The sequence below is a fragment of the Peromyscus leucopus genome, chromosome 23 (assembly GCF_004664715.2).
Source record: "Peromyscus leucopus breed LL Stock chromosome 23, UCI_PerLeu_2.1, whole genome shotgun sequence".
NCBI classification, from domain to species: domain Eukaryota; kingdom Metazoa; phylum Chordata; class Mammalia; order Rodentia; family Cricetidae; genus Peromyscus; species Peromyscus leucopus.
This window is the reverse complement of record NC_051082.1, coordinates 37,778,272-37,803,579: the sequence shown is the minus strand read 5'-3', so window position 1 is coordinate 37,803,579 and position 25,308 is coordinate 37,778,272. Positions and strand designations below refer to the sequence as shown.

At 51.1% G+C, this 25,308-nt stretch overlaps 1 protein-coding gene across 1 annotated transcript in view; it reads right to left on the bottom strand.

Moving 5' to 3' along the window:
- Positions 1-25,308, bottom strand: part of Tnrc18 (trinucleotide repeat containing 18) — a 99,926-nt gene that overhangs the window by 13,276 nt on the left and 61,342 nt on the right. Inside the window, 10 exon segments of the mRNA XM_037198535.1 lie at positions 1,339-1,447; positions 1,578-1,653; positions 2,133-2,250; positions 4,473-4,614; positions 5,122-5,271; positions 8,187-8,614; positions 16,204-16,549; positions 20,537-20,698; positions 21,623-21,679; positions 24,141-24,229. Of these exon segments, the coding sequence (XP_037054430.1) occupies positions 1,339-1,447; positions 1,578-1,653; positions 2,133-2,250; positions 4,473-4,614; positions 5,122-5,271; positions 8,187-8,614; positions 16,204-16,549; positions 20,537-20,698; positions 21,623-21,679; positions 24,141-24,229 (1,677 nt within the window).

Below are 25,308 nucleotides of genomic sequence, written 5' to 3'. Positions count from 1 at the left end.
TGTGAGCTATCATATGGGCTGCTGGGAACCCAAAAACAGTAAGCATCTTCAACCACTGGACCTTTTCTCCAGCTCCATATCTGTTTATTCTTTTGGCTTCAAATAGGTATTTACCCATTTGTTTGTATATACATGTCTGTGTGAGTGAGTGAGTGAGTGAGTGAGTGAGTGAGTGAGTGTGAGAGAGGGGGAGAGAGGGAGGGAGAGAGAGGGGGAGGGAGAGAGCGAGAGAGCGCACACGCTCATGAGTGAGGGAGCAAGCATGCACAAGTGTGCATGCACAAGCGCGCATGTGCCTGCAGAGGGCAGCAGGTATCCTCATCTATCATTCTCCACCTAGTCTGTCAAGGCCCACATTTTCTGAGAGCCCAGTGATCCTGTCTCCACACCCTGCAGAGCTGACATTACAAGTGTATATAGGAAATCCAGCTTGTTACACGGGTGCTGGATCTGAACTCTGATTTTCATCATGTTGAAACAAGCATTCTTAGCCTCTGAGCCACCATCCCAGCCCCCACCCTATTTATTTCCATCGGCCCATCTTCCACTCTCTGTGAGGTTAACAACATCCCAACTTCCCCACGTGTTGAATACTTCATGCCCAGCAGCTGGCGCTAATATGGGGTGGAAACCTTCAGAAGTGGGGCCTCACCGGAGTAGCAGGTCACTGGGGATATCTTTTTTGAAGGTTGTACCTGGCATCTGGTCTGCTCACACTCTCTGCTTCCTTTTTCTCAGGCCGTGAGCGGCCTTGGCCACATTGTGGCACCATGACGCTTTACATTGATACACACCCAGAATCAACAGAGTCAAGGACCAGAAGAGCAATGTGCCTGCCTAGACTGCAAGTCAAAACAGATCCTTCTGCCCTGACATCTTCTGCCTGGTACTTCGTCACAGCAATGGAAAATCTACCGTGATACACTGTCCATGGAGAAGGGAGACCGACTGCATTCCTTAGCAGCAAGAACAGGATTGTAATGGGCCCACCCCCGTGGACTCACTGTAGTAGCCTCAATAAACTTCATGAGCCAAGTCAGGCACCCCCCAACCTACATGGGAAAGCAGGAGACAGTTGAGACGTTCTCTGATGATGGGATTTGTGAAGGTGAAATACCTTCCCAAGAAGCTGGTATAGCCAGCCCACAGATCAGATCCCAAGAGCCTGAGCCCTGTGGATTTCATCTGAATAGTACCTGATTCAAGCCATACCAGAAAGTCCTCCCTGGAGTTTAGTTATGCAAAGCAGCAACCGCCTCTATAATGAAGCCAGCTAAGGAGATGAACTGAGACTGACTTATGAGGAGCTGGGTGAGCTAGCAGGGAGGGGTGTCTCACCTCGGACGACCGTGCCTGGATAGAGGCAGCGGTATTGCTGGCTCCAGTAGGCGGCGATCCTGGTCCCCTGGGGCAAGAAGCGTGTGGAGGCCGGCCTCACGTCTATAATCTGGTAGAGTACAGGACTGAGGGTCAGAAGGTGACTAGGAAGGGGGTGACCAAGAAAGAGCAAAGCACTTGGCCACAGCCCTGAAGCCCCTCCCTCCAGGCCTTGGAGTCAACTCCCCTCTCCCACTCACCGCCTCCTGCAGTAGTTGCTCCAGGCAGTAGATGTGGGGACGGTTCCCACGCTCGCCCTCCACCACCACACGGTATCTGCAAGGCCAGGGCCAAATGTACAGTGAGGCAGTGGTTCCAGAACCCCCTTCCTTCCAGACACTGCCCTGCCACAAACCCAGCCTGCCAGCTCTGCCGCCAGGTCCATGGGATTCAACCTCGGGTGGCCATTAACTTACTAATACAGATTGAGTTCTCACTCTTCCTGTGTCCACTTTCTCATTTATATAATTCAGGGGCTGGAAACCATGTCCAGCCAGACCCCCAATTCCAAAGGAGGGCTGCACACCTCACTTACCCACGTTCTGCTGGGCCCCAAAAGGCCTAGCTCCGCCCAGCAGAAGTTGGGGTCTACTCTGGTACAACTCCCAACTACTGGCCTCAGTGACTCACAAGAACCCCCTACACTGCTGATCTCCCAGCTCAGACAGGGGAGAAGCAACCTGCTCAGGTAGCCTTGAGGCAGAACCAGGCGAGGGTGTGGGAGCTGAGCCAGAAACCCCACAGAAGTCACTCACATGTCGGGTGAGTGCACCGTTTGCACATGTCCCGCATACAGCAGCTTGTCATCCATAGGGATCAGCACACGTAGCCCATCCTTCAGCTCGTCTTTGTCAATGATGCAGGAGCGGGGGGCTGCAGAGAGGCGGACAGTGAAGCCAGGTAGCATCAGAAGATGTCTAGGGGAGACCATCCCAGGCCTGCCTGGTTGACTCCACGGGCCCCCTCAAGGAAATGAAGGGCTGTGGGGCATCTGGGTAAAGTTGTCGGGCATGTGTGTACACGGCTGTCCCCATACACACTGGGTCTCACATGCACATGGGAGGGGGCAAGCAGTCCCTCTTCCCAGCCTTTACAGACAACTAGGAAGATCTCGGGTAAATGCAAAGCCAGGACTAACAAACTCTTTCATCCCCTAGATTAATAAACGCTCTTGTGGTCCCAGCTGGGAAGCTCCCTAACAGGTATTAAGGGCACCTTCCTCCACACTGTGCCCAGCCCTCTGCCATGTCCATACAATGGTGTTCTTTTTCTCCACCTGAGTGCCCCCCCCCTAGATGGCCCATCCTGGGGCTCCTTAGTCCCTCCCTTTCTCTTCTCCATAAGACCCTTAGACTTGGTCCCTGTCAGCGGCAAACATGAAAAAGAGCCCAACTGGGGCTGGTGGTGGTGGCCAGCCTGAGCTACACAGTAAGCTCAGGGCTAGCTGGGGCAACTTAGTGAAATTCCACCTTGAAAAGTTACAAAGAAGGCTGAGGGCAGAGCTCAGTGGTAGAGCACCCGCTTAGAATCCTACAGTGAGGGGCTGGGTGTGGCTCAGTGGTAGAGCACCTGCCTAGAATCCCCCAGTGAGGGGCTGGGGTGTGGCTCAGTGGTAGAGCACCTGCCTAGAATCCCCCAGTGAGGGGCTGGGGTGTGGCTCAGTGGTAGAGCCCCTGCCTAGAATCCTCAATGAGGGGCTGGGGTGTGGCTCAGTGGTAGAGTACCTGCTTAGAATCCTACAGTGAGGGGCTGGGTGTGGCTCAGTGGTAGAGCACCTGCCTAGAATCCTCAATGAGGGACTGGGGTGTGGCTCAGTGGTAGAGCCCCTGCCTAGAATCCTCAATGAGGGGCTGGGTGTGGCTCAGTGGTAGAGCATCTTCCTAGAATCCCCCAGTGAGGGGCTGGGGTGTGGGTCAGTGGTAGAGCACCTGCCTAGAATCCCCCAGTGAGGGGCTGGAGGCATGGCTCCACCCACCACAGACAGCCTACTTAGAATCCAAGAATAAGGGGCACCCCCGGAAGCACTGTCTGAGGATGTGTGAAGCTCAAATATAAATAAATAAACAAAACAAACAAACAAATAACCAAAATCAGGCAGCTCTGGAGTCTGGCACTGGGAGAAAAACCCACTTCTCCGCCCCATGGGCTTCTACCTCCGTGCTCATGGGCAGAGAGAACACCAAACACTGATGCCAGTTGCTTTGGTCAGCAGAGAACAGAATGCTAGCTCTCCACCAAGACGGGGCCTCCTGGTTCCCAGTCACCCCCTGGGCCCTGGCTGTAGCACTCCCACCCCTGTACTGTACCGTGCACGACAATCCCGGCACGGCGCTCTAGCTTGGACCCTCACACCCCATCCATGCCCTCAGCATGCCCGCTGAGGTCAGCCCTGCCCCTAGACACATATGTGAGGGTGTAGCTGGCTGCTCCATCACCAGAATGACTAAGATACCCAAACAGGGGTAGCCTAGCTCTTCTTCCAACCTGCTCCCCACAGTTCACATCCATCATTCCTCCTCCTAGAACAGACCACGGGACCCAAGTAACCTCCTCAGAGCATCCTTAAAACACCTCTGAACTGTATCCGAACTCAGGTGTGTGGTCACTCACACTTCTGGGACCCATTGTACACACAGCTCCTCTGTGGACCCCAAACATCAGCCCTCACCTCTTCCTGCCTCCATCCTTAAGCATCTGCTCATATGACCCACCCCCTACATTCCGTCCATTCTCCCACCTAATGCTCATCATGCTCTAAGTTGTCTCTGTTGTCATGTCCCGCTCCCCCCTCCCCTGCCGCCCCCTCCCGCCCCCATCCCCACACTGTTGCTCCAAAGGTAGCTGAAGCTCGCTGCCAGCAGCTTCCTGCTTGTCTCCCTGCCTCCTGCACAATTAGGTTTACAGTAAGACATACACTGAGCCCCTACTGAGACACTGAGGCACAGCCAGGCACATGTTATTGGCCTACCCCATCCCTCCCCATCCACACCACAGGCTGGCTGAGCTGTCCAGGCTTTGGGGCTTTACCTTGGGCTGAGATCTAAACACTTCAGGTAGCGCTTCCCCCCCTCCCTGCAGACTCTTAGAACACTCACCTGGGGTCAAAGGTCGCTCTGCGGCCCCACCTCGGGGCAAGTGCTCATCCTCAGAGAAACTTGAGTCCTGGTTGGGTTCAAAGTCCTCCTCTGCTGCCATACACTCCATCAGTTTACTCACAGCACCCCCTTTCCCTCGGTTCTGGGAGAGAATATGCACACTGATGGCTCTGCACAAGGCATGGGTCATCCCATCATTCTGGGAACATTCCTTGGACATCCAGGGCCATGGTTAGTTTGCAGAGGTAGTGAATATGAGCACTGTGGCCCAAGCCTTGTACTCAGTGCTCAGTAACCTCTCCTCATGTGATCACGGCAGACACCTTGGCCTCTGCCTTAGAGAAACTGAGCTCTGGCTGTGTATAATGAAGATGAGGGAAAACAGGGCTACGGTGACGGCACAGCCAGGCACACCATGGCCCTCTGTCGACAGAGAAAAGCCTCTGGACTCCCAAGGGGAGCACCCCTGAGGGACAGGTCTCAGGGCAGTAGTTCGGGTGCCCCTGGGTTCCCGATTCGATAGGAGGCTTGGCTGAGAACCGAGCTGGCACAACCACCCCACAGCATGGGGTGGGGTGCGACAATGACAATGAACTAGGAGCATTGCATGCCCACACCTGGAACTAAGCCCCATCCAGCCTCAATTTACCTCCTTCTTCACCTCCTTCCCTTTGGCCTTGGCCTTGCTCCGTTTGGCGGTCGCCAGGGGCCCTGTGTGAGGCGCTCTGGAGTCAGGCAGGGTGGAAACACGGGCTGGTGGCAGCGTGGCTGCTGATCCAGCCTCTTTCCCTTTCTTCCTCTAGAGAAGAAAACAAAAGGTAGAGTTGTCAGAAGGCACGGAGGGCCCGGGCTGCTCAGACGAGGAAGTGGGCAGAGGAGACACAGCTCCCAGAACGCATCACAAAGTCCAGGCCTGTTTTCTTCAAAGGAAGACTATGAAATGATGCCTTTTCGCCCAGAAGGCTGGGGTGGATGTTGTCTAACAACCTGGTGGTCTTTTGCTACTCTACAGAGCCAGCCTTCTTGAATTCCCCCAATATGCCGGGGCATTATTTAAGCCCTTATCCTGAGCTTAGTCTCTCAGTGAACCTTTCCTTATGAAAGAGGTCCCAGGTACTTTGCATCCTCCATCAACAGAGTCCATCCCTATGCTTATTACAAATCCTAGCCAGGCGGTGGTGGCGCACACCTTTAATCCCAGCACTCAGGAGGCAGAGGCAGGCGGATCTCTGTGAGTTCGAGGCCAGCCTGGGCTACAGAGTGAGTCTCAGGAAAGGCGCAAAGCTACACAGAGAAACCCTGTCTCAAAAAACCAAAAAAAAAAAAAATCCTTCCTCTTAGGCCCTAGCCCTGAGCTCTGTTCATCAGCCAATAGGACTCATTCTTATTCAAAGGCCACAGATGCTTTGCTCCTTTGCAAGGGAGTTGAGATGTAGGAACTCCGGAAGCTTTGCTGTAGTAACTGTCACATGGAAATCTGTGCTTAAACGTGTAAGAGGAATAAACAGAGATGTCAGACTCTGGGAGTTTTGACCCAGCGCCTGCTGAAGTGGTGTGGATTCATTCTTCACCTTCTGTGAATCTTTACTGTGGACCCTGATGCTTGCAGGGTTCCTGACAGCAGAACACCTCCCACACCCATGGGATCCTCAGCACGCATCACACCTGAGACAGGACCGACACTCCTTTCTCCACGCAAGTGTTCTAGATTTTCATCGCCAATTACTATTTTTTATTAAGTTTTATGTTTAGTGCGTGTGTGAGTAAGAGCATGTCTGTGCCAAGTGTGCATGTGATGGGCAGAGGACAGCCTTCAGAGTGACTTCAGCCAGAAGTCACTTCTCTCCTTACACACACAGTGTAGGCTCCAGGGACTGCTCAGGTTGTCAATGGTCAGGCTTTAATTGCCTTTACACAGCCAGCCATTTCACCAGCCCTCACAATGAATTTCTATCGTTACTATATATTTTATTGTACCAACAGACAAACAAACAAAAAAAAAAGTGCTAAAATGTGAGAGTTTCTGCAACAACACTATCAGCAGCTTGAATATCATTACAGAACTTTCCAGAAGCACACACAACCAGGTAAACATGCAGAAATATTTACATATGAGCTTTTTGTTTTCCTTACTGGGGATGTTTCATAAACCCAGAGCCTTGGGCATGTTAGGAGAGGGCTTTACTGCTAAGCCATGCCTCTAGCCCCTCACTGGGGGATCCTAGGCAAGTTTTCTACCACTGAGCCACACCCCAGCCCCTCACTGGGGGATTCTAGGCAGGTGCTCTACCACTGAGCCACACCCCAGCCCCTCACTGGGGGATTCTAGGCAGGTGCTCTACCACTGAGCCACACCCCAGCCCCTCACTGGGGGTTCTAGGCAGGTGCTCTACCACTGAGCCACACCCCAGCCCCTCACTGGGGGATCCTAGGCAGGGGCTCTACCACTGAGCCACACCCCAGCCCCTCACTGGGGGATTCTAGACAGGTGCTCTACCACTGAGCCACACCCCAGCCCCTCACTGGGGGATTCTAGGCAGGGGCTCTACCACTGAGCCACGCCCACTGTGTCTTACTGAGGAATCCTATGTAAGCACTCCACAGCTAAGCCATGCCTCCAGCCTTTAGCCTTTTTAAAAACTATGGAGCAATACACATACCACCTACAGGCAAGCACTCTCTATTTCATTTTGTTCAACCCAGATTCACTAAAGTCCTATTAGGAAATGTCTCTTCTGAGGACCTCTGGTATCTACAGAGGCTCTGCTTTGCAGGGGGCTGTCCCATGGCATGCAGGGACCAGCTTTGTTTAAGTACTCACTCAAATGCTATCAAAATCCAACAAGAGCAACAATAAAAACCTTACCAATGAGTTCTAGCAGCCATATTCTCAGAAGGGCACTTAAAACGGCTTAGCTGCTGCCCAGCCACCTGTAGATGTGTGTGAGACTTTTCCAGGGCTCTGCAGTGAAGAACCTCCTCCTGGCTATCTCAATATAGAGATCTAGACACTCTACCCTGCAGGTGGGATGGGAACTGACCAATGTCTTTCTAAATAAAGAACTGGAAATAACCTAGGTGTCCCACAAACTGTCACAGGTGACACCCACACGTGCTGCCATTATAAGCCTCTGCAGAAGGCTTGGAGTTGAACGCCACGGCTTAGGGAGCCAGCACACTGAAACCTTGCTTCAAGCCTTGAGACTACAACAAGCATGAGCTGAGAGGTGGCTCCGTAGATAAACGAGCTTTTCATGCAACCCTGGTGGCCTATGTTCGGAGCATCAGGACCCACACATGAGTCAAAAGAGAGAATCAACTATACCAAGTCATCCTTTAGCCTCCACACATGTGCCACAGCACATACACAGACCCACCCAAACACACACACACACACACACACACACACACACACACCCCAATCAAATAATCCAAGTGCTGGGTTACATATAAGAGTCAGCAAACTCAGAAACCTGTTCCTTATGAATTGATTGTGTTGGCTATTTTGTTATAGTTAATACAGGTCCCAGGTATTTATTTACATTTTTAATTATTATTCTTAGATGATGGGTGACAGGCTAAGGACCTTTGTCAGGGACAGGAGAAGAAAACAAGGTTCCTCCTGACCATCAAACATGGTGGGACCTTCCAAAGGCACACTGCTAACATCAAAGCCACAGGATGGACACCAGGGGACCTGTGCTGAGCCCTTACCTTCCTGGGGTCCTTCCTGTCCTTGGCTCGGCCGGTGTCCTTGCGTGGGCTTGGGGCACCACCCTTGCCACAACGGCTGGGCTTGGGTGCAGGTGCTGTGTTGCTGGGTGCCTGGACTGCGGCTGAGGCATCATGTAAGAAGATACGCTCGCTCCTGCGTCTCGTCCACAGGTCATCATCACTGGCCTCTGGCCCTGCCTCGAAGCCAGGTTCCTTGGGGCCACGTATCTTCCGGGCTCTGCGTCCCTTCTCTGAGGCCAGCTTGGTTTTGTCTGGGCTGGTGGGACCGGAAGCCCGGGTGCCAGGTACAGGGGCAGCCATAGACTGGCCTGGATCCCCAACCCCTTTCTTGGGCCTCAGCAGCCCAGCAGGTGACTGCTTGGGAACCTTGACTTCACTCTCTGAGTCTGTGTACTCGAACTCTGCGCCTGGATGTGGAAAGGAGGAGTTAGGGGCTGGTGGGTAGGTTCTCCATGGGCCTTCCTGTTCACTTGGGTCTGCAAGGCCACCAGTAAGAAATCCACAGACCCATCCCACCCAGAAGCACACTCTCCTGATACCAGGAGAGGGTAAACTGAGGCTCAGAGAAAGACAAGGGCTTGCCCAAGACCCCTATCCCCTACTCCATGGCTGCTCCCCATCCCTTACCCCAAGAGCACTGCTAAAATATGTAGGACCTAGGCCCACATGTACACGGCCTCTCAGAAAACCCCAGAAACCAGGAACCAGGCAGGTTGGTGCCAGGGCTGCACAGGGAGGCAGCGGGGAAAGCCCCAGCCTGAGGCCCATCTTCCCGCCTCCTGACAGATCCCCTTCCTGCTTTTGGGGTCTCTTTAATCACCTAGGCCCACTCCTTGCCGGGAGGCTCCTCAGGTCCCTCCCCTCATCCTCAGGTGACTTAACATTTCCTTACACAACGGGGACCCTCTTCCTTATGCCCTGGATCTCTCAGACTCTGTTCCCTCAGCCCAGGGCACAACCTTGACTTGGGAAACACAAGCATGCTACGACCCACCTGATCCCCCATCGTCTCTGTTCACAGTCCAGCATAACAATCCTTCCCTGTACTTCTGGCCTCTCCATCCGCATTGTGGCCTATCCTAGCCTGCCCTGGTCTAAAAATAGCTCTCTTGAGGTCTCTTTGTTGAATTTTCTTGGGGTCCCTCTCCTGTTCCCATACCTCAAATTAAGCACAGAGCCAGCACCCAGGGGCAACATTCGGGGGGCTCAGTCAGTGGCATGTCTCTTTGAAACAAAGGCTAGAAGGTATGTCTAGCATCCCACAGACCAGATTGCTTCTTGGGTTGACAGTCCTCTAGAAGGCCAGCAAAGGAGCTGAGGGCCCAATCCCAGGCCTACTAACTCCCAGGCGGTCTATTCACAGGGATCCCCATGGGAGGCACAGCCCTCTCAGAGGAAGCTACAGTGGCAGGGGAAGGGGGGGAGCTTGTGAGAAGTCCCTTCAAAGCTTAAAGAGCTTGTTAATTAACTTGTTAATAAGCTTCTCCCTGATGGAATATGCAGGGAAGGAGCGGGCGGTGGAGGGAGGGGGGCATTCCTGCACGTAGGAGGGTTCAGGCCATAGAACTCAGGCTTGTGGAGCTTTGAGGGCTTTGGAGTGTGGCACCAGAGTAAGAGAGTTGCTAGCCTTTAGTTGGGCAGTGGTGGCACACGTCTTTGATCCCAGCACTCACACGGGAGGCAGAGGCAGGTAGATCTCTGAGTTCAAGGCCAGCCTGGTCTACAGAGTGAGTTCCAGGACAGCCAGGGTTACACAGAGAAACTGTCTCAAAAACAAAAACAAAAACAAACAGAAGAGTTGGTAGTCTAGCATGCAGGAAGCCCTGGGTTCCATCCCCAGCAGAACATAAAACCTTCCTGGTGGTACAGGCCTGTAATCTCAGCACCTGGGAGGCAGAGGCAGGAGGATTGGGAGGTCAAGGTCCTCCTCAATATATGCAGTCCCTTGTGGAAACACTAGGACATTGAAGAAAGTGCTCTTGGAAGAAAAGCATGCAGCTACAGAAGTCAGATCTCCACCTTGCACCCCCTAATCAGGAATTTGCGCAAGGTGGAAGTATGGGGTGTGTGTGCAAAAGAAATGAATCCTGATCTCAGAAATCAGGAAAGAGAAACCTAAAGAGTAGGAGAGAGGCCATGTCAAATTCTGTCTAGCCACACCTCAGACTATGAGCCCTACAGTCAACCACCCACAGAACAGACCCAACGAAGCTCAAATGACAGCAAAAACTGACCTGGAGGCCAGGGAGATGGTTAGGGCTTGCAAGCTCAAGGACTTGAGTTCAATTCCCAGTGCCTACGTAAAAAAGCCACGTGTGGCAGTGACTTGTAACCCAGAGCTGGGGATGCAGAGACAGGGACTCTGGCCTACTTAGGGAGTTGCGGCCAGTAAGAGGTGCTGTCTCAGAAAAGGTGGGCAGCACCTGAGGAACAGTACTGGAGGTTATCCTGCAGCTACAATACACCACATGCACGTGTGCTCGCCCATACACGCGTGCGTGCACGCAACTTGAACAAAGACTAGAGAGACCAAACAAGCCCTGGCAAATCTCCATCTGCTGAAAGAAGAGAAATATTCAGAAAAATAAAGATGTTCTCACTCTGACCAACTTCTCCTCCATAATGCTCGGCACACAAACCCACACTTCCTTGACAAAGGAGACATAAAGAACTTGACCCTAAGAAGCCAGCACTGGGCTGACAAATGAACTCTTTGATGACGTCACAGTAGCTAGGCATGGTGACTTATGCCTGCAACCTGAGCATCCACGAGGCTGAGATAGGAATAGCCCAAATTTCAGGCTAACCTGGGCTACAGAATGAGAGGGGGAAAAAAAATTCATGGGGTTGGGGATTTAACTCAGTGGTAAAGCACTTGCCTAGCAAGCACAAGGCCCTGGGTTCAGTCCTCAGCTCTGGGGAAAAAAAATTCATATCCCTACCCCAGTCTCAGGTAGCCTATGTTAGCTTCAAACTCACTGTGTCAGGATGACCTTGAACTTCTGAGTTCTAGAGTAATGTGCACCACCACACCTAGCTTTTATGTGTGGGTGAAACAGAATTCTGTGCATGCTAAACAGTCTAACCCCAGCCCCAAAATCAGTTTTCAACGTATGGAAATTTCACTAAAGAAATAAGACTGCCCCCCCCAAAAAAAAGAAAAAGAGGGGCTGGAGAGATGGCTCAGAGGTTAAGAGTACTGACTGTTCTTCCAGAGGTGCTAAGTTCAATTCCTAGCAACCACATGGTGCCTCACAACCATCTATTATGAGATCTGGTGCCCTCTTCTGGCCTGCAGAGATATGTGCAGACAGAACACTGTATCCATAAGAAAGAAATAAATGAATCTTTTTCCTGGAGCTCACTTGGTAGCCCAGGCTGGCCTCGAACTCACAGAGATCCGCCTGGCTCTGCCTCCCGAGTGCTGGATTAAAGGCGTGCGCCACCAACGCCCGGCATAATGAATCTTTAAAAAAAAAGAAAAAGAAAGAAAGAAAGAGAGAGAGAGAGAGAGAGAGAGAGAGAGAGAGAGAGAGAAAGGAAGGAAGAAAGAAAGAAAGAATAAATGAGACCATCAAAGAAACAAATTAACTGGAAACTGCAGTATTAGAAATAAGAAATTTGCTAAAGAGACCTAGAGCTGAATGACTCTGATTAAGACAAGTCCTTATAGGTCAACTAGCTGCAATCCAATCACCTAGGAAGAGTCTCAAGGAGGGATTGTCTAGATCAGGCTGGCCTGTGGGCATGTCTGTAGGGTATCAGTCTTCATTATGTTAACCGAGGTAGGAAGATCCAGCCCACAGTGGGTGGCACCATTCCCTGCTCTTAACTGTGGTTGAAATGTGATCAGCTATGTGACATTCCTGCCACCTTGACTGTCCTGCTTTGAGGAGCTTCAAACTGGAATCGTAAGCTACAACAAACTCCTTCTGCCCCTAAACTGTCTTTTATCAGGACAGTGCATCACAGCAAGAGGAGTGTCACCAGGCCACCCAGTAAGCGAGCTCAGTGGGTCAAGACCCTTGTTGCACAAGCTTAGTCAACTTAGCTTGATCCCCAGGACCCACGTAAAGGTGGAAGGAGAAAACTGAACCTATGAAGTTGTCCTCTGACCTCCACACACATGCATGCACACACACACATATGCACACACACAATCATAATTAAAAAGAAATAAACAGGGCTGGAAAGAAGGCTCAGAGGTTATGAGCATGTACCACTCTTACAGAGGACCCAAGTTCAGTTCCAAGCATCCATATGGGAAGTTCACAATAACCACTTGTAACTCCAGCTCCTGGCCTCGGTGTACACCTGCACTCGTGTGCACATTCTCTCCCCTCTCACTCTGCGCTCTCTCTCTCTCTCTCTCTCTCTCTCTCTCTCTCTCTCTCTCTCTCTCTCTCTCTCTCTCTCACACACACACACACACACAAACACACACAGTTAAAAAATAAATACTTAAAAACAAAAAGGAAAAGGTTTATTAATTCCCCAAATCACTCAGCAATTCAAGTATAGAAGAATTAAAAACATTTACACACACACACACACACACACACACACACACCTGCACACAGACATCTAAAGCAGCACTTGCTATAAAAGCCTAAAAATGGAAACAACTGAAATATGCATCAACTCCTGAGTAGATGTGGTACAGAGACACACCATGTGACATATAAAACAATGAAGTCCTAGCAACTGTTACCACACAGATGAACTTCAAAACCACTGTGGTGAATGAAAGAGGCCAAACACACAAGGCTATGTATTACAGGGTCTCATTTATACCCAATGTCAGAAACAGGTAAATCCAAAGAAATAGTTGATTAGAACTAAAGGATTTATTTGCTTGTCCGTTTGAAAAGAGGGAAGTTGGTGTGTGCACAGCTGTGTATTGAGATCAGAAGACAACTTTCAGGAGTTGGTTCTCTCACTCCATCACACTCACTGTGACATACATGTCCATATGTACACATCACTTACACCATAATACATCTTTAAAAATTAAAAAGAAAGAACACAAGAATGACTATGTAATAGCAGATAAAAGTGGATTTTTAGAACAAGTCATATTCTCTGGGGGAGAAAGAATCACTTCATAACAATGACGATCAAGAGGGTAACAAAATAATCAAAAACATATATGCACTCAACAACAGAGCTACAAACACGTAAAGCAAAACTTGGCAGAATTAAAAGAAGCAATAGTGAAGTCTACAAATTATAGCTGCAGATCTTAGTGCCTATCTCTAGCAAAATGATGGAAAGAGTAAATCTGAACTACACAGAATCACACTGGCGTGACTAATAGTTAATAGGCTATCAGTACATATTTCGTGTTTACTTCCTAGGAAGCACTAGAGCTTCAGATTAATTTTCTTTTCATTGAAATGATTGAACTTGCTTTCCAACTGGAACAGAATCCAAGCAGAGATCCACAAGATGACCAAGCAACTAATGTCTGAGAATAAATAACTTTCTGAGTCATCATGGATCAAAGGAGGAATCACAAGAGAAACTTAGAATGATTCCTAAATAACGAGAATCTCAAAAGCATCAAAATGTGTGAGATGCACCTGAAGCCGTGTCTTCAGAGAAGTCTTCTATCTTTGAACAATGTTTCTACGGGAAAAGAGTAAGGTCTCCAATCAACCACAGTGTCTACCCTGCAAAACAGGGAAGTGGCTGCCAATGATTGACACGCCCCAAGAACAGGAAGCAAAGAACACAAATCAATGGACCCAGGCTGGTGCTGTGGCTCAGCAAGTAAGGAAGCTTGATGTCAGGCCTGATGACCTGAATCCCCAACCCCTGGAACCCAGACTGTGGAGAGAACCAACTCCCGAAGCCTGACTGTCTTCCGACCTTTGCACAAGCACCATGGCAACTCCAAACACACATACATACAAAATAAATATAAAAGATAAACAAAGAAGGGGGAAGGGATTAATGCAGCAGTTAAGTTCTATCCAGACTGATCAAGGAGTGTATCAGTAATAAAAGAAATAAATTGCTACAGAACCTACATTCAAAGTGGGGGCGTGGCTGGAGAGATGGCTCAGTGGTTGAGAACACCTGCTGCTTTTCCAGAGGACCTGGGTTCAACTCCCAACACCCACATGGTGGTTCACAACCATCTGGAACTCCATCTATCTCCAAAGAATTGATGCTCTCTCCTGCTCTAAGGGGTGCACAACATACACGTGGGCAAAAGACCCATATTCATATAATAGCGGCTGGAGAGAGTGTTCAGCCATCAAGAGGGCTTGCTGTTCTTACAGGAGTCTTGTTCACCATTCACGTTGGCTTCCATGGTAAGACACGGTCTAGTGATCTAGTAACAGGCTATATGTGTGATACTTCGAGCTGGATACGATTGAGTAGGTATTGACACACTCGTGTCTCTAAAAGACATTAAAAAGCAAACTACCCGAGGGAAACCTTTGTTAGTATTTGCCGGTGGTGATGTGACCCAGCAGACACTCTAAGAGTCTAAAACATCTGCTGTCTTCAGTGGCTGCTCAGAATCACACGTGACTGGGGGCATCTAGAGAATGCCCATGGGAAGGTTTCCTTTTGAAGCTCGAAGCTGCTGCTGGAGAAATCTGGATGTAGGGGATACCACAAAACGAATGGGAGGAGAGGTGACCCACACTGTGTCTCGTTCAGAGGATGACACACCATGCACCAGACGACCTCCATTCATTTTCTATTAAAATGCCCTAAGGCCTCAAGCCGAAGAAAAGTAAGATCCAGGCTCAGGATGCTTTGGTACAACTTCCAGAAGGACACATACTCCAAGGCAAGACCTGAGCAAACTACATGCCAGGAAAATGGGGGAGGGGTTGAAAAGCATGAACAAACAACTAGGGGCCAAACAAGATGGCTCAATAGAAAAAGGTGCCTGCCACCAAGCCTGACGACCCGAGTTCAACTCCTGGAACCGCTGACCTCAGCATTGTCTGCTGCGGCACGCATGCACACAGACACACACAAGCAAAGTCAACAAAGTACAACTGAAAGGCCTCCTGCCTACTCCTCGGCCCCCACTTGAGACAGGGACTCATATATCCTAGGCTGGCCTCCAAGTTGCTATGTTGAACTCCTGATCATCCTCCTGCCTCCTGGGTGCTGGGATTATGGGCACGCACCGCTGTATAGATGCTGGAGATAGATAGAATGCAGGGTTCCGTGCAGGTCAAGCAAGCACTGAGCGACATATCACCAGCCACAGCAAAGGTCACCTGGGACTCATCGGGGACACAGGGTCTGGATTCAGGATATGATGACAGGGTCAGCCTGAGCCTCCTGCCCCACCCAATTCATGTCATGCCCTCAGCCCACTAAGGCAGCCTGCCAACCCTGACTCCTTCAGCTGCTAGCTCCAGGCCATCGAGACCACCCCTTTGCCTCACTGGACTCACAGAGCTTCTCCAGTGACCTGGACACAAAATGTTCCCCGTTCTCCTCCTTCTGCACCGTCCCTCTTTCTCTCCCTAGAGATTGCTCCCTAGAGTGGCTCCTGGTCCCCAAGCCTGGGTCACGGCCTTCCCTGAGCTCCTGCAGACCCTCTAGATACCAGCTTCTACTTTTCTACTTTTTTTGGCTTTTCAAGACAGGGTTTCTCTGTATAGCTTTGGAGCCTGTCCTGGATCTCACTCTGTAGACCAGGCTGACCTCAAACTCACAGAGATTCTCCTGCCTCTGCCTCTGCCTCTGCCGGGTTTAAAGAAAGGCATGCGCCACCACGCCTGGCAATACCAGTTTCTTTAATGACATCATGAGGGTGAAGAAAGCTATTCTCATGTGACCCTGGGCACCCCTCCTAGAAAGTAACAGCCCAAGAGGGTCAACCAGCCCTACTCTGTTCAGGTAAGGGCTGAGTCAGGTGTCACAAGCTCCACCCAGCCCTCTCACCCACCACTGAGCCTCAGTCTCCTTATCTTTGTGATGGGCCTGCAGTACCCACCTCACAGCCAATGGCACTCACCCATCAAGCTCTGCCGTTCCTCCTTCTTGCGGGCCTTCTGCTCGGCTTCCAGCTGCACCACAGACAGAGGTGGTCCCACAACAGGGCTGGGGAGGGCGCTGGCCGCAAAGCGAGCCAGCAGGCCCAGCCCGCTCTCCTCCAGGCTCGGCGACAGGGCCTGTTCCCCGGCACCCAGCCTATAGCTACCAAGGGCTTCCTCTTCCTCTTCTTCCTCCTCCTCCAGCTCTTCCTCCTCATCCTCTTCTGAGCTGTCATCTGGCATGCAGAAAACAAGGAACAAATCAAGGTCCTGACCTGGGTGCATGCTGCCCCCACCTCCTCCCACCACCCACCCTGGCTCCAGTCTCTGTCCTCACCAAGGGCCTCTGGGGGAGGGTCCAGAACCAGCCCACAGTCCCACCCACGGCCCAAGGCCACACAGGGGCAGCCTGGGCAGCCTGGGGAAGGGAGACGGGTGGCTCTGGGTGTCAGGATGGGCTTCTGGGAGGGCAGCACCGACATGCACCTGTGCTGTGGGCGGGGGACAGACACACAGACGGACAAAGACAGGAGACAGCGCTCGTCACGGTCCACACACGCACACACACGCCCCGACATAGACATGGAGGCTGAGGAAGGAAATAGGAAAGAAGAGAGGCAGAGGAGGGGAGAAGAGAAGGGAGGGCTGGACTCAGGCTGGAGGATCTAGACAAGGGGCCTATAGCATTTTGGCCAGGCAGAGGTGGGGGGCAGGGAGCTGTTAGCAGAAAGCAGAATTTGATCTCTCCTACAGGAGACTAGGGGGCCCTGGTAGTTTAATACCAAAACAGAGCTAGAATCTAGCACCCCCATGCTACGGTGCCTCTCTGAGCCTGAGGTGACCCTCCAGCCCACCAGCCAGGGTTGGGAGGGTCCACATAGGATCCCATGTGGCATGGCCTGTTATGATAGCACATGCCTGTGGTCCAAACACTGAGGCTGAGACAGGAAGAACTCACAGTTCAAGGCCAGCCTGGTCCACACAGTAAGACCCAATTTCAAAAAGAAAAAACAAAAAACAGTGTCAGCTATGGATCTGGGCTCAGACTGCCCTGGGGGTGGGCAGACCAGCCCACTCAGAAGTAGGGATGTAAGCTCCCACCCCCACACACACAAGGCCAAGCCCTCAGGCAGCAGTTCAGGCTAAAGACGCCCAGTCCAGATCTTTGCTGGGTAAGAGGACAACTTCACCCCAGAAACTGGCTCCGTTGGCTCAAGGGCTGGCATCCCCTGCTAGGCTGGGCCATGGGGCTGACGGGAAACAACCTAACCATCAGCACTACTCTGCACAAGCAACCAACTTCTCCACTAGAGTGAGGACACCCTAAGGTACAGACTGGCTGAGGACCTTCCAAGAGAAATGGCCCCAAGGAGCAGGTGGCACCGGGTGTTTTGAAATGCCTCCGGGGCTTGTGAACTGGGGCCCAAGCATGGCTGGGAGCATGGCTCGATACACGCCTCCTGGATGTGAGGGTTGGACAGAGCGGTCAAATACTGCTTTTCCTGCTAAAGTCCACACCACAGCTTTGTTAGATGAACCAGTGGCTGCAGCTGGCACCAGCAGTGCCAGAGGGTCGAGGCCTGAGCGGCCTGTCTAGGGCAGGGAACCTTAGCTTCTGCCGGGCCAGCCAGGTTGGGAGGGGAGGTAGGAATAGCTAAGGAGGGTCTGCACAGGGGCTGGAGAGAGGGAAGCAGAGAGGGGGAGAGAGAGAGAGCAAGTTGGTTAAGAGGGTGAGAGGTGGGAGGTGTTCCCAGAGTGATGGATGAAGCAGCCTGGGGATGCCAGCAGGGCAGGCAGGGGCAGGCAGGCAGTGCGCACTTGCGATCAATCACATTGCGACGTCACATGGTTCTGTCTCCGCCCCAGTGGGCCACAGCGGCAAAGCAGGCTAAGTGTAGGCAGACTTTTTTCGGCAGCGCCTGGGTAACCCCACATCAGGCCTCCCTGGAGTTGGCCAATTTGGGTAGGGTGGGCAGGGGATGGGGGAGGGTGGCTGGCTGGGATGGGGACTGGGAACTTCCCCTTTCTAAAAACTCCCCCTCTGTCCTGGCTGCTCAGCTGTGGAGACTGGAAGTCCAGAACATTCTTCCCAGGATTCTCGGGCAGTAGGCATCACCAGCAGGGAGGCGAGTTTGAGTCCCTGCTCTGGGTTTCTGAGAGCCACAGTCAGATCCCAGAAAGCCAGGAGCAGGTTGGTCTCAGCACTCTGATGCTGCAGAACATTCCAGAAGGTAGAAGCCCAGAATGGGTGTTTTCCCAAGAGGGAAACTGGAATTCTCCTGAGGTCTCCTGGTGGTCCTCACGAACTGGGTTGCTTACAGTAACAAGACTCAGAGTGTGTTAATAGAGCAAGTAACTAGTCGCGTCCAGCATCTCTGAGGAGAGAACAAGTACTGAAGCCTATTAGAGACCTTAGAGACGGAAATGCGCTAGCCCTACAGTTCAACGAATCTATTTTTACTACGAGACCAATTCGCGGTCTATACCAGCTGGGATACAACAGAGCCTTATGCCTTCAAGTGTGACCGCTACTATGTGCTTGCAAGGAAAAACTTCCCATACAAAGAACTCTCAAGAGAAATGAAGGGAAGCGAAAAAAAGGACACGAAACACTCTATAATATAAAAGGCATCTATGTTTATTCCTCCTTTATACACATCTCCTCTGGTCTCCACGTGCACTTATCGGTGGACTTCTAGCTTCTGCTGTTCTTTCGCTTGACGTTCCCAAAACTTGATAGAGACGGCCAAGTGATGTGGAGATGCCAGCCCGGTGGTCAGCCACGACCGTCCAAGGAGGGGAGTAAACAAATGTGAGACCCAAAGGTGAAAGGTTTTTGCCTACCCTACGGAGCAACGAGCCAGTGGCTCGGACTTGCAAACTCAGTGTAACCGCGCTACAGACCGCTTCTCCAGCCCATTTGCCGTTTCTGGGGTCCGCCTTACTATCGCGCATCGCCTTTGCTTTCGCTTTCCTTTGAGCTGATACACAAGTTTAGGCATATGGCTCCAGTGAATGAAGATCAACAAGTGGACGAGGACCCACTAAGCCTCGAACACATGACACTCAATGAGCCCGTTCTCGCATTGGTAGGGGTCGAACGGCGTTGCGGAGGGATGGTCAGCGCATGCTGGGCAGGAAGAAAGCGAGAGTCTATCTTAAGTCCTAAAAAAGGGCTCACGCCAATTAAGTGTTTTCTTAGAGTCACGCAAAGGGGCAGGAAGCCCATATTATCCAAATAGGATCCTTTTCTGAAGACCACTCACGGCTAGGGTCCTTTGCTTGGGAATGGTAGGCTGGAAAGCGGGGGAGGCCAAACCCTGCTTCACGCTCTCTTCCAATACACTGTGTCTTTGGAGGTCAATATGGTCTCTCTATCGTGCGGATTTCACTTCAGGTTCGTGCTCATGTGTGGCGCTGCGGTGGTGCGATGCGATCTGGTGCCTTCTTGATGCTGTGGAGGGGCGGGCGTCCAATAAAAACTTATTAGGGAGCTGGAACCTGTCCTTAGCGGGCACTTACTTATAGATAAGGCGACTGAGGGTCGGAGAGGCTGGGGCGAAAAAGGATAACCACCACTCCACAAGTCATGGGGAGCTAGGGCCAACAGGGCCAGAACCAGTTCAGGGCCTCCATCCCCGCAGCCCGACGACGCAGTGTATGATGGAGGACACAAATAGGTACTATGGAGTATGGCAGTCACAACCTGCCAATTCGTAACCAAGGATTGACTTGCGGGCTTCAAATATATTCAGGAAACAGCCCCCAGAAAAACAAGCGCGAGCCCTTCATCACTGCAGTCAAGACTCGGCCAAACACATGCATCAGTTTAGGAAGCGCAGGATGTGAGAGGAGAGAGGAGGAGAGCTTGTAATCCAAGGAACTTGGTCCTTACTTCAGGAAAGTCCATGGTATAAGTAGGAGCATGCTCAGAGTCTTAGTCCCCAGGGCCGACCCTCCTTGACCCTATCCTCTTCCTTCTACACTCTAGTTACATATAAGGCGTCACCATATCCTGTTTCTATATGGTTGCAACTGGAAGGTTGTATACCAATTGGTTGCTACTCGGAGATTGTCCCTGAGAGCACTTTATGACAGCGGCTTGGGTTCTATAAGGTTCCGGCGTCCTATAAAGAAGGAGGGAATTTGTAAACCCAATCGGACTGAGAACCAGAGCCCTGAGCCCCAGACGGGACCGATATGAACAGTGCGCGCGGGACTTTTTTTCTTCCCCTTTGCAGGGCACTATTTTCCGTTATTGATTGAGGGCCTGAGGGCTCCTCGAAATTTATCTAACTGCAGTCGGTGGCATACTGCTGACGTGGCAAAGCAGGAGCCAGAACGTTCTTCGGTGGTGGAGCGCCCTGGGGACTGAGCTGAGGGGGCCGGATCCTCGGCCAGCAGCACTCCCGGAGATCCATTTTTGACCCCCTCATAAACCGTGGCAACCGAAGCCCAACACTCTTGCAAATTGAACTAAGAAAAAGACCAGACAATATAAGAAGTTCAATAGCGAGAGAATCAAACGACGACTGGCCCAAAAGGCCTTGACTCCTGTAACTGTCTCCCTGGGTGTCGGGTCATTCTTGATGCACCTTGAGAGCATATGAGAGCGAGAGAGAGAGAGAGTGTTGTTTAGGCATAAAGCTATTTCTGGCTGAGAGAGAGCGCTTTATGTTTTGTTAAATCCTACTGGTGGGATATACACCCGAAAGCCTTCTGCCGAGAATAAAGAATAAACATCACGCACACGTAGCCAGCGCTAGAAAGGGAAAATGATAGAAAAATAAACCACACAAACAGAATATCGAGGCACGAAGAGAGAACGAACGCGCAAATCTATCTGAGCTGAGTCAACAGGGACCTGAAAGAAATGGAAATGAGATCAAACTAGTGATAACCAAGGGATATTGTAGAATAACAAGAAAGCAGTCTCCGTATTCAAGAAAGAGTGCTCGTGGCAGATGGAGGGAGGAGCGGTGTGGGTTACACTTTCTGACCTGATCGGTCAGGGGATGTGTAGAGCCCGGGTGGAAAGGAGAGGAGGGGCGGGAGAGAGCAACATGGGTTAATCATGCGTGCTAATATGCTTTGAGAGCAAACGCTGAGCGTCTAGTTAAGACAGTAGAAAGAGTAAAGAGGAAGCGAGGCAGACACAGCCTTTGTAAGTTGTTTGAGAAGAATTGATCTCGGTATGTCTTACATACGAAGAAGCCTATGGCAGGGAAGCCAGGCAAACCGGAGACGGGAAACACACGTGCAGTGACGAAAACATGACACAAAGATATCACGTTACTGTTCTTTCACGAAGACGGGAGACTATCAAGAGTCGTAGTATGTGTCTTTATGATTCAATATGGTAACAAATGATGCCTGCCTTGGCAAAGCCTCCGCGCTCACCGTTGTTTCTCGACTGAGCTCTAACGAGACGATGAGCCCAGCCCGGCACCTGGGGGTCTGGAAGGAGCCACAGAGCGATGAGAGAGGAGGGAGAAAGACCGTCTTGGGAGGACCATAGTGGGGGGTGCAGAGGGAGAAGAGGGATGAGTATGAAATTCTTGGGGACATAACGTAAAACATACGTAGGGGTACCAGTGGGGCAGAGACGGTCAAGCCATTAGATAGACGGTAGGTTGGCGCTGCTGTATGTGGTTGTATGTTACTCATACGCTACAGAATCTATTATCAAAGCGCTACCGTCGAGAATATCATAAATAATGTGAATCATCAATAAAAATATGAAATACGTGGCGGGATTTGGGAGCCGACCTAGCTGCACTGACCAAAGGTAAAACAACCTATGACGGCTGGACAAGCGCATCCTCCGTCGTGCGTCGTGTTAGCACCAGCACTCATCAGCCATGCCGTGCTTGCTCCGGCGTCTGGCTTCGGTGGCGTCCCACTCACAATCTGCAGCTCTAAGAAACATGAAGGTTGATTTATGCTGTTTTGGCAGGCTATGTAACGCTTGAGATGCCATGGACGTGACAGGTGAACCACTTCCACTGACCGAGGAAGACTGATACAGCCTCCTGAATAGAGGGGACGGCGGGTCCTGCCATATCGGGACCTCTAGCGGTAGCAGCTTAATCAGAAGGACTGCTTTCCTCGCTGGCTTCTGCACCTATGAGTATTCTATATGGCCATGGCCTAAAAGTCACCGGTCGTGTCTCTCTATGCTTGTTCCATCCCGTCATTCAGGTGTTTACACATCCTTAGCTAGATTCTCAGGCGACATGCTGCCACCTTTCACGCATACGCGCCCGTGTAATGCGGTCAGGTGCCTCTATGTTGGCGCCGATGTCGTGCCCTGGAGCCTTGTGCTTCGGGAGAGTTGGTCTTTTGGGAACCACCATGCAGCATTATCGAGGAACTTACTTATCCAGGGATAGAAGAGATCGCTAGTGTATTCCTAATTGTGACTTGACGAGGAATTCGTAAGGTTATGGGGTAGAGCGCTTAGCGAGGACTACGACACTCTCAACAGGTGGCATTCTGGTTGGGAAGAAAAAAGGTCTTCAGGAGTAGCTCACGTTCGTCTAAGCAGGTCAGTAAGATAGCAGTCAAACTGTGGATGGGTGTTCTCAAAGTTGACCTGTTTATGATTTCTATATTTTTATTTCAAGCTAATCGTTATCAAACCTGTAATGTGTGCACTGATCTGTGTAATGCTGTATGTCACCTGAGTGAGCGCTGGCAGTGCAATGTACACATGAAGTATTGGAACCCTAGAGGGTCAGGTCCCTGACAAATTGGAACCCTTGGATCCTTCAAATGCGTGTGTCGACTGTTTAGGAAAAAATTGTTATCCATAATTTGGTGTCGTACCTTATTCGTGGTCTGTGTGTAGGGACTCCGTGAAGTAATGGAGGACACGTGAGAAAGACAGAGACTAGCTTGTGAGGAGTGAATTACTATTCCTTTTGTCACACAAGTGAGAGTCCCACAGGAAATTATCGTAACGTCGAGCCGAGGGAGTCCAGGCTCCTTGGGTCAGAACAAGTGCCATTTTACACTCAACATCTCCAATTCACTGGCGCCCTGTACCGGCGTATGGGCTTATATTGAGATGAATACGTGTCAAATGGACGACCGAGATAATCTTGGGACTCTTTGCTCATAAAATATTGAGCTAGGTCTGGCTGATCGTGTGTAGAGATGTGCGCCCTAATGAGCATAAGGCCGATTTTCTCTTGGTGCTAGGCCTAGCTCAGTCTACTTTGTGATATTGCGTACATGGAGACTGGCAGAAAATGAGCATTCAGCCTGATAGAAATACATCCCTATACTAGAACGACTATAGAAACATTGAGGGTGGGACGAAGGGTCTTGTTCATCTGATGGGGGTTCAGGAAGCGGACAGGATACACGCTCCGAAATATTTCGTTTCATGCTCGTCGCGTAGCAAGACAGCACGTATATGGAACCTGATACTTTATCATTGTCATCCTCAGCAAAGGCACTCTAAGCTCGGCTGAGTCATCATTCCTCAGGAGCGGCATGCCCGTTCAGTTGCCGAGAGATTATACCGTTGTAAATCGCTGAGTGTTAGTCGGGAGTGTCACAAAGGAGGAGTAGAGGGGAGCGGGTAGTCTCTATTTTTCTGAGGGGGGCAGGTGTTGGTGAGCTGCATGGCAGGTAGAAGATAGACTTCCAGGACCATATTTGTGCGCTCCAGGGGACCCAAGGCGGGCCGAACTTGTCCACAAGTCAAATGGGGCACAGGAGGTTGATGATACTTAGTCTCTTACCCAGTCTCTTCCTCCTGAGATAGCCCAGGCTGGGTTCCTGCAGTAAGACAGCCTTGTTGAAATAGCCCAGCATCATGTAGAGAGCCGATGGTCTCACAGGCACTTCCTACCTTACTGCTGCAGGAAAAATCAACTCCGAACATTGCCCTTTTGGGATTCTATACTACTTGCTGCACCAGGGAGCCACTGGGAGTAGCTAGCCGCTGAGGGCCATGATACCGAGACGAAGCCACTGAGTCGAAACGCGTCTCTCGCACTATACAAGAAGGAACCGCTCCATGGTAGTCTTTACCATCGACCATAGCTTATCATACGGTGCGCGCGATCCTCATAATATACCATACATAAAATTGGTCGTGGTAATATACATAGAGCAAGTAAAAGGACTTCGACGTGGTTTAATCACTTGTAAAGCCAACACTACGACACGTATGGCGGACCCAACCTGCACGCCGCGCAGGTAGATGCTTTTAATACTAGCAAGGGGACGGACACAGCTTGAACCGTAGGACCAATCCTGATGTGATCGCTAGATCTTTACCGTCCAGACCTCGCATCAAGCTGCCTCCTCAGCAATCACAGAAAGCAGATTGAGGAATAAGGTAGCATGTCAGGGTGGGAGGCATTACATGCTAAGATGCTAACCGAAATGTCGGGAGTGCTCTCAGCCGGAGCCTATCACACCCCCGACGCAGGCCCAATCTCGCTGTTTTTCCATCGACGAGAGCCAGCCTATGGACAACTAGCATTATCCGTAGACTGCGAGCCGATAGCTCTTTCCTGTATCAGCTTCCTCTGGTCTCAATGCGAAGCAAATGGTTATGCCGTTCGCGAGAGTTGGGAGTAGGCTGAGCCTCAATCCTAGTAGGGGAGTGGCTCTTTTGGTCGCTTACCTACACTTCAACCAAACAAAGCGACCATCTTGGGATGGGCTATTTTACACGAATGTGCTGGCTCGTGGGAGGCAAGACACGAAGAAAGGGCCGCTCGAACAGGCCGAATTGACAGTTCAGGAGTGGGGGTTTGGCCCCGTTGCTGATCTGCTTAGATACCGGCGGGAGGAACGAAGAGGACATGAGATGCAGCAAGCTACAGCCTGGCAGCTGCTAACATCTTCAAGTCCAAGAGAAACACGCAGGGGGCCAAGGGTGGTCCCTAAAATCACTATATCCAACCACAACCAGGAGCCACCAACTAGGCTCAGGGCAGCCAACTTGAGCTCGTCGGTTGGAGGATGAGTCACAACTTAACGCACACCAGCCTTGTTGTCCCATAACACCGTTCATCAGTTCCTTCTGTGTGTAGTTGGTGTGTGTGTGTCGGTGCTGTTGGTTG